Below are 18,225 nucleotides of genomic sequence, written 5' to 3'. Positions count from 1 at the left end.
GAAAAATTGCCATGCTCCTCTGGGACAGAAAGAGGGATCAGAAGGGAAGACCCAGAAAGTCACCAGCTGGGGCCTAAGGTCTTCCCTGGCCAAGAACTCCCAGCGCCTTGCCTTTCTTTCTGAAACCGAGATCCTGGTTGCTCATTCTGCTTCTCCCACCCTGAGTGGATTCCACTTAGCAACCCCACACCAGCTGTTCCCACTTCCTTCCCTTGGCTGTAATTACCCAAATTTAAGGCACAAACACATTCCAATTTTGGAGATATTCCATTTATTTATCCTTAAAATGACCTCTTCAAAGTTAAATTGTCCCAAATAGCTATTAAAAGTTGTCTTCATCTTCTCTTGGAATGAGACCTAAACTAGATTTTTTATTTGTCTTGCTTCCTTATTTGGTTATCAAAGGATACTGAAAAATTGAGAAAAAAAATACACACTTTTTTTTTGTTTGTTTATTTTTGGTACCCGCCAAGGACTATACTGAGCAGAAGTCTCCTAAAGATTTCATACAATTATGAAGTTGTAATGGGGCAATGCATCTCCAGAAACATCCTCTGATAAGGAGCTGAAGTTTATATTTATTTTATCTTTATATTTCTAGGGACCTAGATGAGACACTTCCATGAAGTGATGTGAAATATGGCAGTTGTGTCTCAAATTTATTCCCCTTTCTCCTTTTATTTATTTTAATGGGTTTAGTACAAATTAAGCTTTCACTATTTTGCTTCAGTAGGTAGATAGCTTTTGAGGTCTTGTTTGCTATTTATTTGTACTGAGTTAAAATGCACAAATAGTATTGTTTTTGTCTTTTCAGTTGTTACCTCATTTGAAGTTATATCATAAACTGAGTGTCTCCTTCAAGAGAACAATTTGTATCTAATTAGCTTCTATAAGACATAAGCAATAGTTCATAATTCAATAGATTCCTATAGGGATGGTTTCATACAGTTTTGTAATTGTTATAATGCAGGCATTACCTAAAATTACGTGAAGAAGTCATGTAAGAGAATTGCTACTCCAATGAGTAATTCTTCAGGAAGACATATCACATTGGCTCTAAGCCAAAGCAGCTGTGGTTATATTTTACTAGAGGCCCGGTACATGAAATTTGTGCATGGAAGCGGGGGGGAGGGTCCCTCAGCCCAGCTTGCACCCTCTTCAATCTTGGACCCCTCGGGGATGTCCGACTGCCAGTTTAGGCCCAATCCCTCAGTTGGACATCCCCCTCACAATCCGGGACTGCTGGCTCCTAACTGCTCACCCTGCTTGCCTGCCTGCCTGATCATCCCTAACCACTCTCCCCTGCTGGCCTGATTGCCCCTAATTGCTCTCCCCTGCTGGCCTGATCACCCCCTAACTGCTCCCCTGCCAGCCTGATCACCCCTAACTGCCTCTGTCTCAGCCCCCGCCACCATGGCTTTGTCTGGAAGGATGTCCAGAAGGACGTCCGGAAGACATCCGGTCTAATTAGCATATTACCCTTTTATTAGTATAGATAGGGAGCCGAGTCTTTAGCTCACTCAGTTCTCACCACAAGTAATGTCACCTCCTGTGCTACCACTTCCATTCCTGTGCCTTGTGCACCAAAAGAGAGATGATGGTAGAGTAGCTCCTGTGCAGGACATGGGGGCATCTCTCCTTCCGGTGACACAAGGACAGTGTTGACTGTGATGGGCCTTTAGCCAAAAGCAAATGATAGAACACAGAGTTGTAAGAAACCAGCGATCACTCAACCTAACTTGCAGTGTGTTACTTTACAGAGAGGTGAAATGACACCTGGCTATTCAGGAGCAGGTCAGAACTTATACATATCTACCCAGACCATAGTCCAGTATCTTATACATTCATGAACTTATTTATTCATGTTTTTATTGAGTACCTACTCTGTGCCATTCAATTTGCTTGGCTGTTAGTGGGGTACAAATAGGAACAAAACATGCCCCTGGCATCCAAGGTGACTCACGCTGTGGGATGGGGAAATGATATAAAGAAACATTTGCAGTTAGTACATGCAGTGCTGTCATAAAGGTGTGTATGAGGGTTAGTGACAGCCAAAATATGGCATCATCGACTTCTTTGGGGAAGATAGGTATCATAGAAGACAGTGAAGGCCAGCTTCACAGAAAACGGTTTTTTTATGCTGTGCACAGGGGATACTATTTGGCAGAGCATGAAGAGAAGGGCTTTTCCTTGTTACTTGGAGGAGAGAGGATCTTCCTATCAAGAGAACAGTGTATGAAAGGCTGTCATTTGCTGCTGTGGAGAGACATATCATAAATCAGATTTTGAAAATTCTCCATACCGTGTTCCTGACTTTGTTGATTATCCAACATTTTTCTTTTTATTTTATAACAATAGTTTATTCAGAGACCTGTGCGTGTACGTGTGTGTGTCTGTGTGTGTGCACGTGGGCTTGATTGTGTGCACACTATAGCTGCTTGTGAAACACCTGTAAGAAAAACCTCTGTCAACCTTCCCCCACAGTGTCACTCATCTGTCTCTTGATTTCCATTCCCCGGGCACCACCATTGCCCAAGGCCTTATTGTGAGGTCCCTGGACTTTTGCAATAGTTACCTAAATACATTTCCCCTCCAATACGAAATACAACCACCTAGTTAATATTTTTAAAACTTTAACAAGGTTTATGTTTTATTTGTCTTTCTTAGGTAATACATTCACCTGGGTAATACATTTAAAAATTTTAAAGTGCAAAAGAATATGTGGTATAGGGGAAAGTCACTCTCCTTCCTTGTCTTTCAGCCAGCCAGCTCCCCTCTTCATTGGAAACATCTGTTATTAGTTTATTGTCTATCCTTCCAGAGATGTTTTATGATTGTACAACTTGAAATTTTCTTTTTTTCCCTTTTATACATAAAATAGAGACCCAGTGCATGAAATTCATGCACGGGGGTGTGTGTCCCTCAGCCCAGTCTGCACCCTCTCCAATCTGGGACCCCTTGAGGGATATCCAACTTCCTGATTAGGCCCGATCCCAGTAGGCCAGATCCAGTACTGCTGGCTCCCAACTGCTCCCCTGCCTGCCTTCCTGATTGCCCCTAACCGCTTCTGCCTGCCAGCCTGATCACCCCCTAACCACTCCCCTGACAGCCTGATTGATGCCTAACTGCTCCCCTGCCAGCCTGTTTGTCCCTAACTGCCCTCCCCTGCAGGCCTGGTCACCCCTAACTGCCCTCCCCTACGGGCCTGGTCCCCCCCAACTGCCCTCTCCTGCAGGCCTGGTCACCCCTAACTGCCCTCCCCTATGGGCCTGGTCCCCCCCAACTGCTCTCCCCTGCTGGCCTGGGTCCCCCCCAACTGCCCTTTCCTGTAGGCCCGGTTACCCCAACTTCCTTCCTCTGTTGGCCTGGTCACCCCTAACTGCCCTCTGCTGCAGGCTTGATCGCCCCCAACTGCCCTCCCTTACAGGCCTGGTCCCTCCCAACTGCCCTCCTTTGCTGGCCTGATCTCCCACAACTGCCCTCCCTTGCAGGCCTGGTCCCTCCCAACTGCCCTCCCCTGCTGGCCATCTTGTGGTGGCCATCTTGTGTCCACATGGGGGCAGCCATCTTGACCACATGGGGGCAGCCATCTTGTGTGTTGGAGTGACAGTCAATTTGCATATTACTCTTTTATTAGATAGGATAGAGGCCTGGTGCATGGGTGGGGCCAGCTGGTTTGCCCTGAAGGGTGTCCCGGGTCATGGTGGGGGTTCCCTTGGTGCGTGGGGCAGCCTGGGCGAGGGGCCTGTGGTGGTTTACAGGCCAGCCATGCCCCCTGGCGACCCAAGCGGAGGCCCTGGTATCTGGGATTTATTTATCTTCTATAATTGAAACTTTGTAGCCTTGAGCAGAGCCAAGCCTCCTGCTTGCTCCATGGCCGCAGCCATTTTTGTTGGAATTTATTTATCTTCTATAATTGAAACTTTGTAGCCTTGAGCGGAGACCAAGTCAGGCCAGGTCTGCCGAAGCTTGGCTTCCTCCATCACTGGGGGCAACTCAAGCCTCCTGCTCTCTCCAGCTCTGTGGCTGCCACCATTTTTGTTGGGATTTATTTATCTTCTAAAATTGAAACTTTGTAGCCTTGAGTGGAGGCCTGGGCGGGCCAGGGTGTGCGGAAAGCTTGGCTTCCTCCATTGCCGGGGAAACCCAAGCCTCCTGCTCGCTCTGTGGCTGCAGCTATCTTGATTGGGTTAATTTGCATACTCGCTCCTGATTGGCTGGTGGGCGTGGTTTGTGGGTGTAGCGGAGTGATGGTTAATTTGCATATTACTCTTTTATTAGATAGGATAGGAGCATAGAGTAAAAACCATTCTAGCCCTGGTTAGAGCATTCACCTGTGCACCAAAAGGTTGTGGGTGTGATTCCTGGTCAAGGGCACCTACCTAGGTTGTAGGCTTGTGTGAGAGGCAACCAATTAATGTGTCTCTCTCACATCAATGTTTCTCCCTCCTTTCCTCCCCTACTCCCACTCTCCCCCCTCCCTCCCTTCCACTCTCTGTAAAAATCAATGGAAAAAATGTCTTTGGGTGAGGATTAAAAAAAACACACCATTCTGTACTTTGCTCTTTCTTCACTTAGCAGTATATCTTGGAGATCTTTCCATATCACTACATAAAGAACTTCCTCATTCTTTGTTTGGCTGCATTGAAGTTCATTGTATGGCGGTATCATAGTTGATTCAACCAGTTTCTAGTTGATAGACATTTATTTTGTTCCCAACCTTTGCAGTTAGAAAAGTATTCCCTGTGTGTTGAAACTTCATTATGAATATGGCTCAGCTTAAAAAACACTTTGCCCACAGAACAGAGTACTATATTTTGGCATTCAAAACCCTCTTCAGTGACTTTCTAATCTTATTATTTGTACTTTCCAAAATGAACTGTCTGCTTTAGCCCAATGATTATATATAAGATCTTTTTCAAATACTTAGTTAATTTTCTCTTCTATACTTCCCCAAATGAACTGTCTTCTTTAGTCAGTGATAATATTTGTTCTTCCTTAAATGGGCCTTTGCTGTTCTTAGTTCTGTAGCTTGGATCCTCACCTCCCAGCCTTGCCTTTAGAAGTTGTGTCTGTTCTTGTTGGCTTATCTTGATTTCCACCCTCTCTGCTGATCTTCTCAATTCTTAGTAACATCTTCTTTCTCTTAGAAACCCCAGCCCTTGATGTACTAGTATATACTCTTTTGAGTTAGCATGTGTGTGCACACATGCATGTGCATCTAGGCTTATGATATTTCTTTTTAAATGTGTACATGTCCTTTTTATCAGCAATTTGTGAAGTATTGAAGGTTTTTTAGTTACATGTATTTTATGGCTCTCAAAATTACCCAGCACAATTCCTTTCTCTATAGATTTTTATTTACTTATCTGTTATCCTTAAACATTCCGAAGTCTTACATCCTGCTCTAAACCAAAGCCCTCATTGGTTTCCCTTGCCACCATGTTGATCCTGGGATGAAGAATGATGGCTGGTCCCCTCAGTTTTGTATGGCTCTTCTCTCACCTGCCACAGCTGGCTTCTCTTCTTTTCTTTTCTTTTTTAAATATACTTTTATTGATTTCAGAGAGGAAGGGAGAGGGAGAGAGAGATAGAAACATCAATGATGAGAGATAATCATTGACTGGTTGCCTCCTGCATGTCCCCTACTGGGGATTGAGCCCACAACCCGGGCACGTGCCCTTGACTGGAATCGAACCCTTCAGTCCACAGGCCAATGTTCTACCCACTGAACCAAACCGGCTAGGGCCTGGCTCCTCTTCTTAGCCACCCTTGAGGCTTCACAAGTGTCTTACATTTCCTGTTTCCATGACAACATGCATACCTCCTTTTCCAATAAACTGTTCTATTTCTTTTTTCTAAATTATGATTCCTCACCCTCAGTGAAGCCTTTATACCACAGGCTTTTCTAGATTCTCCTCCACGATTCTAGTCACTTTAACATCTAGGAATAATAATGATGATAGCTAGCTTTATCAAGAGCTTTCTATGCCCCAGGCACATTATTCGCATGATCTCATTCCTCACAACCTAAAAGCAGGGATACTGCCCGCAACATGTTTATTGCATTCTGTTTCTTGTTGAATAATACATAATCATATTTATGATTATTTATTGACAGGTAGCCTTATTATCTGTGTGTGGATTGGCCCATTTTGATAAGTGGCCAATGCCCTTTATTTCCAGTTGCCCTGGAGGCAGCATGCTTGCTTGGTCTCCTCCCAGGGCATGAGTGAGGTTGTACTTATTCAGGCAAAACAAACTCATTTTAACAGTTTCCAAAAAGATCATGACTGGTAAAATAATTCTACATCTACATATTCTGCCAAAATCATTTTTAGATTATTCAGTTTTGGATTTTACATATTTGTGCTGTTTTTTTGTGCTCTCCCGACTCTGCTCTGTCAGATTGTAAATGTCTCAGATGCAAAAACTTATTCTACACTCCCTGAAATCTCTAATTGCTAATAAAATTATTAACACATAATTTCCCATAAAGTATGGTTCAGTTAATTAATTGAATTAATTAGTTTTGTATTGACATCTTTACTTTTTTTTCCCCCCAGGAAATCATTTGCCAGAAGAATACTGTGAGTATTTTACTTAACCCTTCTAGAAACTTTATCTTTTCTTTTCCATCAACTAATTTGTTATTTTCATCTCCACAAAATTTTAATTTCTATCTCTTTAGAGTTTCTGATATATCTATATAGATATGATTATTTTATCTAAATATTCCTTTATAGTAAGATTTCATTTATAATATTGGGAGGTGATACTGATACCTGCTTTTTTAAAAGTACATAATTACATTTTTTGAAAAAATTTGCAAAGTATATCCAATTTTGTGGAATTATGAATGACACTAAAGCAGCATACTATATATACACAGATACACACATGTGTATACATGTATGTATATCTACATATATATAATATAAGCTATATATAAAATTATAGATATACATATACACATAAATACATGCACATATCTGTACTTATAATAGAGTAATATGCAAATTGGTCCAGGACACCGTCACATAATGACCGAACAGCAGGAGGACTGGGCAGCGAGCTACAAGCTGCGGATAGCTACAAGAGGGCGGGACAGCGAGCTACGTGCTGCAGAGAGATACGAGCAATGGTGGGCGGGGTCGCCAGCTGAGGCCAGCTGCAGCGAGCTACTCGCGCACGGATTCGTGAGCAGGGCCACTAGTGTAGATATATTTATATATGCATAATTCTATCTAATTTATCATCTATTTAGCAATAGAGATTGACTTAAGTTCTTAAATCTTGTATCTGTTTTTGAGCTAACACTACAAAATTCCTATCCTCCACATAGAATTAAACAAAAGTTAAACATTGATAGAAATAAATTTTTAAAAATGTTTAAATGCCTGAAGAAAAAGAACATACAGGTGAATCACCTGTTATACCAATGGTTGTATTTTTCATTTTGGAAAGTAAGTCAGTGTTTGAAAACTTTAAAGAATGTATCTCCGCAACTTAGAGTAGAAATAATATACTATAAATATCTGCATGATTCAATTTAAGATGATAACATTAAAAGTACAATTGATAGCTTTTCCTTAAGCTTATGGTTAAGATTTTACCAGGTCAGAGACTCATTGCAGCATAAATAATGTTGCCATTATGAACTCATTCTGCATTCAACAGGAAATGAACAATTATTGCTTCATGCATCAATTCAGTGTAACAGATTTCATTATACAAATATTGATTGAGCATGTACCATGTGCAAAGCTTCGGGCTGGTGCCACAGGGATTCACAAAGGTGGTTGAAAGTGACAACCACCACATTTCATAGCTGCTCTGTGAGACAACAAATGAGAAGTGCCAGAGTCTACTTAGGGGGAAAAGCCAGTAAACAAATAAGCAAGCAAGCCAATTAGAAAATTTACATAAGGCAACATGCTAACGAGTGGGTGACCGTTACGTCAAGTGGTCATGGAAGGTCTTTCAGATGAGGTAGCAAGTGCTACCTGAGACCTGAATGGTAGGTTTGGATGTGTGGAGAAGTAGGTTCATAAGATGGCCAAAGACTGCACATTATGACCAAGTTGCCATTGGTTTGAGTAAGCTGCTGTTTTAGGTGCTGGGCGTCCTTATCAAAAGTTGAGTATTTTGAGCATATATTTCAATATGTTTGAATGCTGAGAGCATTTCTTCCCAGAAGCATAATTCATTTGCCACACATGCTTAATGTTCATTTTTATGGGGTTTTTTTTAGAAATTAAATACAGAATTGGCATTATTTTAATTAAAACAGTGAAGATAATTAGAATAAGACTAGATTTTGAGCTGTCGGTTTTTATAGCCATGGAAACAAGCATGGCCCCAAGGGATTGGCATTGTTATTTTATGACCATGCCTTAGTGTTTTGAAATTTAAGGAAATATGGTCCTTTTAAAAGCAGTTTAAATATTGTAGAATTAGTATCTCCTTAAAGGCTTTTTTTTTTTTTTGCACCTGAGATGTCTGTTCTTGATCACACAGTGGTTGGTTGGTGTATTTTTTAAATCCTCACCTGAGGATATGTTTTTATTGACTTGAGAGAGAGAGGAAGAGAGAAAAAGACAGAGAGAGAAAGAGACAGAGAGAGAGAGAGAGAGACAGAGAGACAGAGAGACAGAGAGAGAGAGACAGAGAGAGAGAGACAGAGAGAGAGAGAGAGACAGAGATTGAAACATTGATTGGTTGGGTTGCCTCCCGTATATGCCCTGACTGAGGATTGTAGCTGCCACCTAGGTACGTACCCTGACAGTGCTCCAACCAACTGAGCCACCTGGCCCGGGCACACAGTAGTTGTTATTTTGTTTTGGATCATTAGTGACTTCAAACTCTGGGGTTGGTTGCAATCTTGTAAACAGAAATTGTAGTAATAATATTTCTAAGTTCTATGTGAGCCCACTTGGGAAATAAATGTTTCCATATTATTTTGAAAAAGTGCTTTTCTCAGCAGTTTATATATTTAAAAAAAAAAAAAACATTTCACAACCAACCCCCACACTTTTTCCCACTGCACCCCTAGTAATATGCCTGTGCCTCCTGCAGCTTCTCAGCCTCTCCTGTTTTTTTAACAACAGTGGGAAATTGAAAAAAAAATTATTGCCTCAGAAACATAGGCAATAAAGTGCAGTGAGGCCAGGAACTTAGAAAAACCTTAGCATGCAGGGTATTGTGAACAAGAATTCTGAAGCCTTATTCTTTGGGTTTTGAAGAAGACAATTTCAGCAATCTTTTCCTCTGCTGTTTGCATGACTCTCATTTGTCTCTCTTTGCCCCTACACTGCTCAGCACACACCCAGACATCTGATAGTCACTCTCTCTCAGAATTCATTTTGCACAGATGTATTCCCCAGTGCCCAGTATTGCAACAACGGTGTGTTATATTTCACGTCTTATACACAAATGCACGTGGTATTAAGGCTCCTGAGGATACAGAACTTGATCCATCAGCAGAAGAATAATATTCTGAAACTCATATCACTTTTCTAGTTCATTGTCTTTCCATCTTTTCCCCCCTACTTTTGTGACTTAGGAGATTCAGAACATTTTCTTTTGTGATTTTGTTATAGTGCTTATCTAAAACAGAAGCATTTGATTGTGTTGCTCTTTTATAACCTGTTCATAGTTTAAGCTTTGGAAGCTTCGGAAAGCAGCCTCTTACGTACTGCCTTTCTTTTCTGCCTGGGCAGTGGCTTGGGTAAAAGGATTAAATTGGTGGCCATGCTATGGAATCTTGGCAACATTTTAGAAGCAAGATATGTTGATTTCCCCTCTCTCTGACTAGTCTTCCAATTATTGTTGCATGAAGGAGAACTTGAGAAAGGAACACCTTTGTGTTCTTGATTTAAAAATCAAACGTCAACCTCTGGAAGTTCTTCTCATACTTTAAATGGAAGCCAGGTTTCTGCTTCATTACCTTACATACAAGCAGTGCCTCAAAGAATAAAATGTTCGTAAATAATTAAGTCTGGCCACTAGGGCACTTGGCACTTTTTGTCTGTTTGCTATGTGACAGTAACTTGGCTCATGCAGGGTTCAAGGAAGGTGACCTGAGGCAAAGGGTTGGCGTGCCAGCATGTAAAGGACACTGGGGAGGGTGCCCAGCCCCCTAGTGATAATGGCAAATCCTCTGGAGAAAGAGTCCCTGGCTGGAGTCCCAAACACACCACACACCAGCTGTGACCTCAAAGCCTTTCCTGTTTCCTCACCTGTAAAGCGGAGACAGTCGCAGCTTCTTCAGTGGTCGTTGTGAACTGTGACCGCTCATTCCCTGGCACATGCAAGTGGTAAATAAATGTTTGTTCTCGTTAGTTTATTCCTGAGGGTCAGAGCAGTGATGTTTTGTTCTCTGAAATGCTGATGTGGCTGGGAACTCCCTATGCTCCCTGGAATAGTGTTAAATAGAGTTTTCCACATACTCATCCTAATTTTTAGTCCTTTCATTTTTCCTTTTTCTGTGGTTTTTCCTTTAAATGTCTCTCTCGGGTTTGTATTTTTGCTTGAAACTCTTTTATGTTCCGATCATGTATTTCTAACTTTATTTGGATATTTTCTCTTTGGGTATCCTGCTCCCCTGAAATCCTAACCTCTCTGAAAGTGAACACTTCACCCTTCCACCCCGAAACAAACCTCAGCTTCGTTAAAAATATACATATATTTTTATTGACTTCAGAGAGAAAGGGAGAGGGGAAGAGAGATAGAAGCATCAATGATGAGAGATAATCATTGATCGGCTGCCTCCTCCATGCCCCACACTGGGGATCGAGCCCACAACCTGGGCATGTGCCCTGACCAGGAATCAAACTGTGACCTCCTGGTTCATAGGTTGACGTTCAACTACTGAGCTATGCTGGTTGGGCCAAACCTCAGCTTCTTGACCTTCTTCCCATATATTAATGGGAAGTCAGGTTCTGTTTGATTAATTGCCTGGTATATAACAAGTGCTCCCGAATGCAGAATGTCCATAAATACTTAAGTCTGGTTCTGCTTTCTGAATTCTTACTTACTGTGGAGTCACCTTTGACTCCTTCTTCCCCTCTCTCTCAATCTCTGTAACCAGTTGGCAGGTCTAGATGATTCTTTCTTTTTGACATTGAGGGCATGTGTCCATTGCTACTGCTGCCAGTCTGGTCACGCTTTGTAGCTTCCTACCTAATTTTCTGCCCAGACTGTCAGAATGCACTGCCTTGATGGTGTTTTCTTTCCTGCTCTGAATCCTCCATGATTCTCCCTGCCCAGCCTATGGAATTTAAAATCCTCAGCTTTGGCTCTGTCAAGAAATCAATAAAAATATTTTATTGATTTTTTACGGAGAGGAAGGGAGAGGGATAGAGAGTTAGAAACATCGATGAGAGAGAAACATCAATCAGCCGCCTCCTGCACACTCCCCACTGGGGATGTGCCCGCACCCAAGGTACATGCCCTTGACCAGAATCGAACCTGGGACCCTTGAGTCTGCAGGCCAATGCTCCAGCCACTGAGCCAAACCGGTCAGGGCCAATAAAAATATATTTAAAAAATAATAATAAATTAAAATCTTCAGCTTTTAAAATAAAATAAAAAATAAAAAAATAAAATAAAATAAAATAAAATCCTCAGCTTTGCCTTCATTCCCCTCCCCTGAGCCCTAAGCTCTGGTCAGACTTGCTCGTCACTCAGGAGTGCTCGCTGTGCTTTTTGCCTTTCCTCTTCCCAGCTCCACTTTTGTTTGCACTAGTGTTCCTTCCCTTTGGGTCCCATTAGGAACTGACAGAAGATTAGAGTGAGTGAGTGGAGGGGAGCAGCACGGGCTGGGGTTAGAGAGAGGCAGAATTCGGATAGTCAGGGCTTTGTACTACGTGATACGTTTTATCTTCATCGCAGGAGCACGGGAGAGGACTTTAAACAGCTGAGGGAAGTGATCTGATATGGGTTGTAAAAGGATCACTTTGACAGCTGGGTAGGCAATAGATTGAGGGCAGGAGTGGAAGCAGGGAGACAGTGGTTCAGGCCGGTGTGTTAGTGGCATTGGTGGTCTGTGGTGCTGGCGAGAAGATGGACGGAAATGGACAAATATGAGATATGTTTTAGAGGTAGAATAGATAGGATTTTGATAGGATATGGGAGGTAAAGGAAATGGAAGCATCAAGGATAACTTCTACGTCTCTAGTTTTAGTTAACTGGGAGACTAATGGAGCCATGACTGAGACGCAGTGACCTGGAGGGGAGTAGCTTCGTTCTGTCACGTTGGCAGCCCTTAAATGTTAGTTCTTATTATTTTCCTGTATTTGCATTGCATCTCTCTGATTAAATTTTAAGTTCCCTGGAGGCAGAAGGCCGTGTTTTAAATGACACTGTTTTTCCTACAACATATATCATACGCCTCAGCCCTGAGAGATGGTGAATATTTAAATTGATTGATAGAAACTGTGCCACACTGTTTTTGAATCATCTGTAAGTCCTCATTACTTGAAGGAAGCCATTAAAGAAATTGGAGGAAATTTCCATTTTCATAGGTCATAAATAAAAAATGAGGCTTTTCTCTTTCCTGTCACATTCAGAATTATTATTTAAAATGCTCACTGAAGTAAGACTTGGGGTTACGCTAGTGTGGAGTCCTCAGGCTGGCTCACCACCTCCCGGTGCCTCCCTCCACAGATGTGCACTGGGAATTACACGTTTGTCCCGTACATGGTGACTCCACACAACAAGGTCTACTGCTGTGACTGTAGCTTCATGAAGGGGCTGTCAGAGCTCATGCAGTCCAACTTCGAGCTGCTTCTGGGACCCATCTGCTTACCTCTTGTGGATCGTTTTATTCAACTTCTGAACGTGGCACAAGCTGGCTCCAGGTAAGTTTAATAAATGAAGTGTTAGTCTACTTTACTTATTTGTGCATCTGATGAGATGTTTCTTAGATATAGTACACAGCAGCCAAGAAGCAGGAAAAATGTATAATATCCTCTAAGTGAATAAAATAGATGCCCCGTAGTTTGCATGTTGCATTTCATTCACTTATTCACACACTAACTTGAAATCAGAAATATAAAAGACTGCTGTGTTATAGTGATAGTAGAGCTAAAAATAAATTTAAAGTACAGAAACATTATCCTAGTAAATGTCCAGGGACTTTTATTGTAAGAGCAAGAATTCGGCAAAAATTGCTGAGAGCATTATTATATTTTATTTAAATATATTATTATATGGTTTCTTATTTATTTTTAATTAAGGGTGATTTATATTGTTAAATGATGATGCTGAGTCAGAAAGTAAAGGTTATATTATGTTCATATCATAGGCACACCTTAATTTATTTAGAATAATTTATATTCAAAACCATAAAATTAAAAATAAAGTTTGGGCATTTTAAATGGTTCATTACAGGTTCTTGGGAAATTCATTAACATAGAATATCTACCTTTAATTCTTCCTGAAGCAAGGCAGAGTGTCAATAAAAATATAGGACTTCTAAATTTCTTAATAATGCTACTTATATGAGGTGTTCATTCTGTGCATCTTAATGAATTGAAAGCTACCAATAATGCAAATGCCATTCTTTTTCATATAAAATTATTACTTTATTGAAATTCTTTCCGGTATTAACTCTTTGAAATGTGTTTTCCCATCAGCCAGTATTTCCGGGAATCTATACTCAATGATATCAGGAAAGCTCGTAATTTATACACTGGTAAAGAACTGGCAGCTGAATTGGCAAGAATTCGGCAGCGATTAGATAATATTGAAGTCTTGACAGCAGATATTGTAATAAATCTGTTACTTTCCTACAGAGATATACAGGTAAGAAGATGCTTAAAATCTTTTTCATATAGTATATTGGAAATATATGGAAGTATTAACATCAAATTTCAGTTAACTAAGTCATTCATGTTAGTACATGTAATTTTTTATTGATTCTTGTATGCTTTCTGTCCCAAGATTTTATGATGACGAGATAGATTCATATGAGTAACAGCTAGTGATTGTGAAAGACTTGTATTATAAAGGTCTTTTTCCTCCAGAGGGACTTAAAGAAAAATTTGCAAGCATAGCCAACCCATGGACAATCGGTTCTATTATGTTAGCCTCAGGTTCACCTGCCAGTCAATAAATAAAAGCTTTGATTTTGGTAAATAGCCAAAATTTTGAGAGTTTTGTGGACATATCTCCATTGAAATTGTGTTGCTTAAAATTGATAACCAGGCCCTAACCGGTTTGGCTCAGTGGGTAGAGCATCGGCCTGCGGACTCAAGGGTCCTGGGTTCGATTCCGGTCAAGGGCATGTACCTTGGTTGCGGGCACATCCCCAGTGGGGAGTGTGCAGGAGGCAGCTGATCGATGTTTCTCTCTCATCGATGTTTCTAACTCTCTGTCCCTCTCCCTTCCTCTCTGTGAAAAATCAATAAAATATATTTAAAAAAATTGATAACCAGAAGGAAGAGATATGCAATTGATTAATTATAAAAATAACTTTAAAATATTTTCAATTACTGTTAACATACAATATGTTTTAGCTATACAACATAATGATCAGGCATTTTTATAACTGACAATGTGATCATCCTACATAGTTATCACATTATTGTTCACTATGTTCCCTGTTCCCTATGCTGTACTTTTACATCCCTGTAAAAAGAACTTTTAAAATATATAATATAAAACACACCCACATTCCATACAATTTTATTGACATGTCTTGAAATTGTAAAAATATGATAAGTAGAATGAAACTTCCTCTGAGTTGGGGATTTGCGATTAGATTTTTATAGTAAAATTTAAGTGAGTTCTGGTTCCTTATTTTCAGCCTTTCAGGCCGGAGTTAAGAACAGCAGAGATTTGTCCCATGTGGAGAAGTGTGGCACTTAGGATCCTATGACTAGAGTAGCTTATTCATGTTGAAATGAAGTTGTTTTGTTGATGATAACAGAAGTTTAATCAGTTGCTCCATGTTCTTGATATTTTGGAAATTATTTCCCTGAAAGTAATTGATAGGACACTCCATGCCAGGAATCTGGCTCCATGGAGAAGTATAAACGTATTAAGTCAGAATAACATTATCATGCTAGATAATGTTTATTGTTTTGCTGGTTAGATGTGGTAACTGTATTTCTAATGTTTTAATCTATATAATCAAAACCCTTTTTTTTTAAAAAAAAGTTTCTTCTTGGTTGTAGCTTTTTCAGTGTATTCCTTGAATTTCAGTTCTTTTTTTTTTAATGCCCTACTCAGATTAAGATAGCTGGTTGTTAAAAAGCATATCATTGTCATAACTTTCTCCTACTGGTTTAATTCTATGCCGTTCTTCTCTTATTTAAAGGAATATGATTCTATTGTGAAGCTGGTGGAGACTTTAGAAAAGCTGCCAACCTTTGATTTGGCCTCCCATCATCATGTGAAGTTTCATTATGCATTTGCACTGAATAGGTAAGAAGAAAAAGTTCTTGTTCACAATGTGCTAACATATTACTTTTTAACCTTTATATTCTTTATAGGGTATATGTTTTTGCTTTAGCCCTGCAACCACTCCCTATTAGAAGGCAATATTAATATTTCCACTTGAACCATGTAAAATATAAGAAGCATGCATTTTGATTATTTTATGATTTTTTGTTAGTAATAAAAGATTCGCAATCTTTTTATAATAAAATCCTTATAAGTTTGTATCTGCTATTGACAGGTTTTAGAATTTTTTAAATTACATGAATATTATATTATCTTAGAATATCTTAGATCATGGTTTGATTCCCAGCCAGGGCACCTGCCCAGGTTGCTGACTTGATCCCCAATGTAGGGTGTGCAGGCAGCAGCCGATCAATGATTCTCTCTCATCATTGATGTTTCTGTCTCTCTCTCTCTCTCCTTCTCCCTTCCTCTCTGTAATCAATATTTTTTTAAAAATTGACTAAAATAGATTTAAGGGTAGTTATGTCTAGGTGAACATATTCTGAACCAGATAATATTTTCACTAGGACTGCTCTGGACACACCTAATTATAATCATAGGTCATGTGTCCATGAATCTTCTAGGTCAAGGACTAATACTGCTGCTCCTAGACCTGCCTCTCTCCCTTCTGTCCCCATCATGGCACACATCATACATACTTGCTATTTTAGAACGAGCTACACAAAGCAGCTTTTTAAATAATTGATTTGTCACACATAGAAATCAGGCAATCCTTGGGTTAAAGTTGGGTTGTTGGTATTGTCTGTGAATTACTTTGCTCAGTCTTTTGGAGCAAAAGCCACTAAAACCTAAAGTCAGGGTTTTGTCCCTGTTTGGATTAGTTGACTCTGCCCCATTTGGGGCCACAAACTGCATTCCTAATCTCACTTCTCTAGTTTGAACCTGCATATAGACTGCAGGGAAATTGGAAGGACTATGGATAGGTAAGAACAAACCATCACTGTTTTCAGAAAAGCAATTCAAGAGAGATCCTTGTTAGACCCAGGAGACAAGCCGTAGGATTAAAAAACAGAAAGGGTTGGGACAGAGGCTTACAGAGGACTCTCAAAGTCTAATTGTTTTTATTCTGCCTAGTGTGAATCAATATATTAGAATTTTAGAAAGATAATTGCCTTACCTGGTTTGACTCAGTGGATAGAGTGTTGGCCTGCGGACTGAAGGGTCCCAGGTTCTTTTCTGGTCAAGGGCATATGCCTGGGTTGTGGGCTAAATCCCCAGTGTGAGGCATGCAAGAGGCAGCTGATCAATGATTCTCTCTCATCATCAATGTTTCTATCTCTCCCTCTCCCTTCCTCTCTGGAATCAATAAAAATATTTTTAATAAGATAATTAACCTAATCTGTATTGAAACAAGGATTTTTTTCTCCCCCTATCTTAGGAGAAATCTCCCTGGAGATAGAGCAAAAGCTCTTGATATTATGATTCCCCTGGTGCAAAGTGAAGGGCAAGTAGCTTCAGATATGTATTGCCTAGTTGGTCGAATCTACAAAGACATATTTTTGGACTCTAATTTCATGGACACTGAAAGTAGAGACAATGGAGCTTTTTGGTGAGTATGGAGGTTAAGATGAATGACAAACGTATGACATAAAAAATTGTTTGCAAATTGAAGAGTTAAATTACTATTATTATTTAGATTATGTGTTATGAAATAAACCTTAGAATTTATAGCTTTAGTAAACAAGTTTGATGAAATTCATTTAATATGGCAGAGTAAATTGGGGTACATTAAATGAAAAAATATTTTAATATAGTTTTTAAAAGATATCTTATATATAATACTAGAGTCTGGTGCACAAAATTCATGCATGGGGGCCGGGGGGGGGGGGAGAGGGTGTCCCTCAGCCCAGCCTGCACCCTCTCCAATCTGGGACCCCTTTAGGGATGTCCGACCGCCCGTATTGGGCAGTTGGACATCCCTCTCACAATCCAAGACTGCTGGCTCCCAACCGCTCACCTGCCAGCCTGCCAACCACTTCTGCCTGACAGCCTGATCACCCCCTAACCACTCCCTGCCAGCCTGATAGACGCCTAACTGCTCCCTGGCCAGCTCGATTGCCCCTAACTGCCCTCCCCTGTCGGCCTGGTCACCCCTAATTGCCCTCCCTTGCCAGCCTGGTCACCCCCAACTGCCCTCCCCTGCCAGCCTGGTCACCCCTAACTGCCCTCCCCTGCCAGTCTGGTCACCCTTAACTGTCCTCCCCTGCAGGCCGGGTCACCCCCAACTGCCCTCCCCTGCTGGCCCGGTCACCCCTAACTGCCTTCCCCTGCTGGCCTGGTTGCCGCTAACTGCCCTCCCTGCAGGCCTGATCCCTCCCCCCAACTGCCTTCCCCTGCCAGCCTGGTCACCCCTAACTGTCCTCCCCTGCAGGCCTGGTCACCCCTAACTGCCCTCCCCTGCTGGCCTGGTCACCCCTAACTGCCCTCCCCTGCCATTCTGGTCACCCCTGTCTTCCCCTGCAGGCCTGGTTGCCCCTAACTGCCCTCCCCTGCCAGCCTGGTCACCCCTAACTGCCCTTCCCTGTAGGCCTGGTCTCCCTCAACTGCCCTCACCTGCAGGCCTGGTCCCCCCCAACTGCCCTCACCTGCAGGCCTGGTCCTCCCCAAATGCCCTCCCCTGCCAGCCTGGTCACCCCTAACTGCCCTCCCCTGCCAGCCTGGTCACCCCTAACTGTCCTCCCCTGCAGGCCTGGTTGTCCCTAACTGCCCTCCCCTGCTGGCCTGGTCACCGCTAACTGCCCTCCCCTGCCATTC

At 41.4% G+C, this 18,225-nt stretch overlaps 1 protein-coding gene across 1 annotated transcript in view; it reads left to right on the top strand.

Annotated features, from left to right (window-relative positions):
• The window catches only part of MAP3K5 (mitogen-activated protein kinase kinase kinase 5), a 167,488-nt gene that overhangs the window by 59,709 nt on the left and 89,554 nt on the right, over positions 1-18,225 (top strand). The window contains exons 3-7 of the mRNA XM_080665978.1: positions 6,567-6,590; positions 12,670-12,863; positions 13,641-13,809; positions 15,326-15,432; positions 16,850-17,020. Of these exons, the coding sequence (XP_080522104.1) occupies positions 6,567-6,590; positions 12,670-12,863; positions 13,641-13,809; positions 15,326-15,432; positions 16,850-17,020 (665 nt within the window). The remainder of the gene's footprint in view (positions 1-6,566; positions 6,591-12,669; positions 12,864-13,640; positions 13,810-15,325; positions 15,433-16,849; positions 17,021-18,225) is intronic.

The sequence above is a fragment of the Plecotus auritus genome, assembly GCF_963455305.1.
Source record: "Plecotus auritus genome assembly, chromosome: 4".
Lineage (NCBI taxonomy): Eukaryota > Metazoa > Chordata > Mammalia > Chiroptera > Vespertilionidae > Plecotus > Plecotus auritus.
Note: the sequence above shows the minus strand (reverse complement) of the source record. Positions and strands in the feature narration are given on the sequence as shown.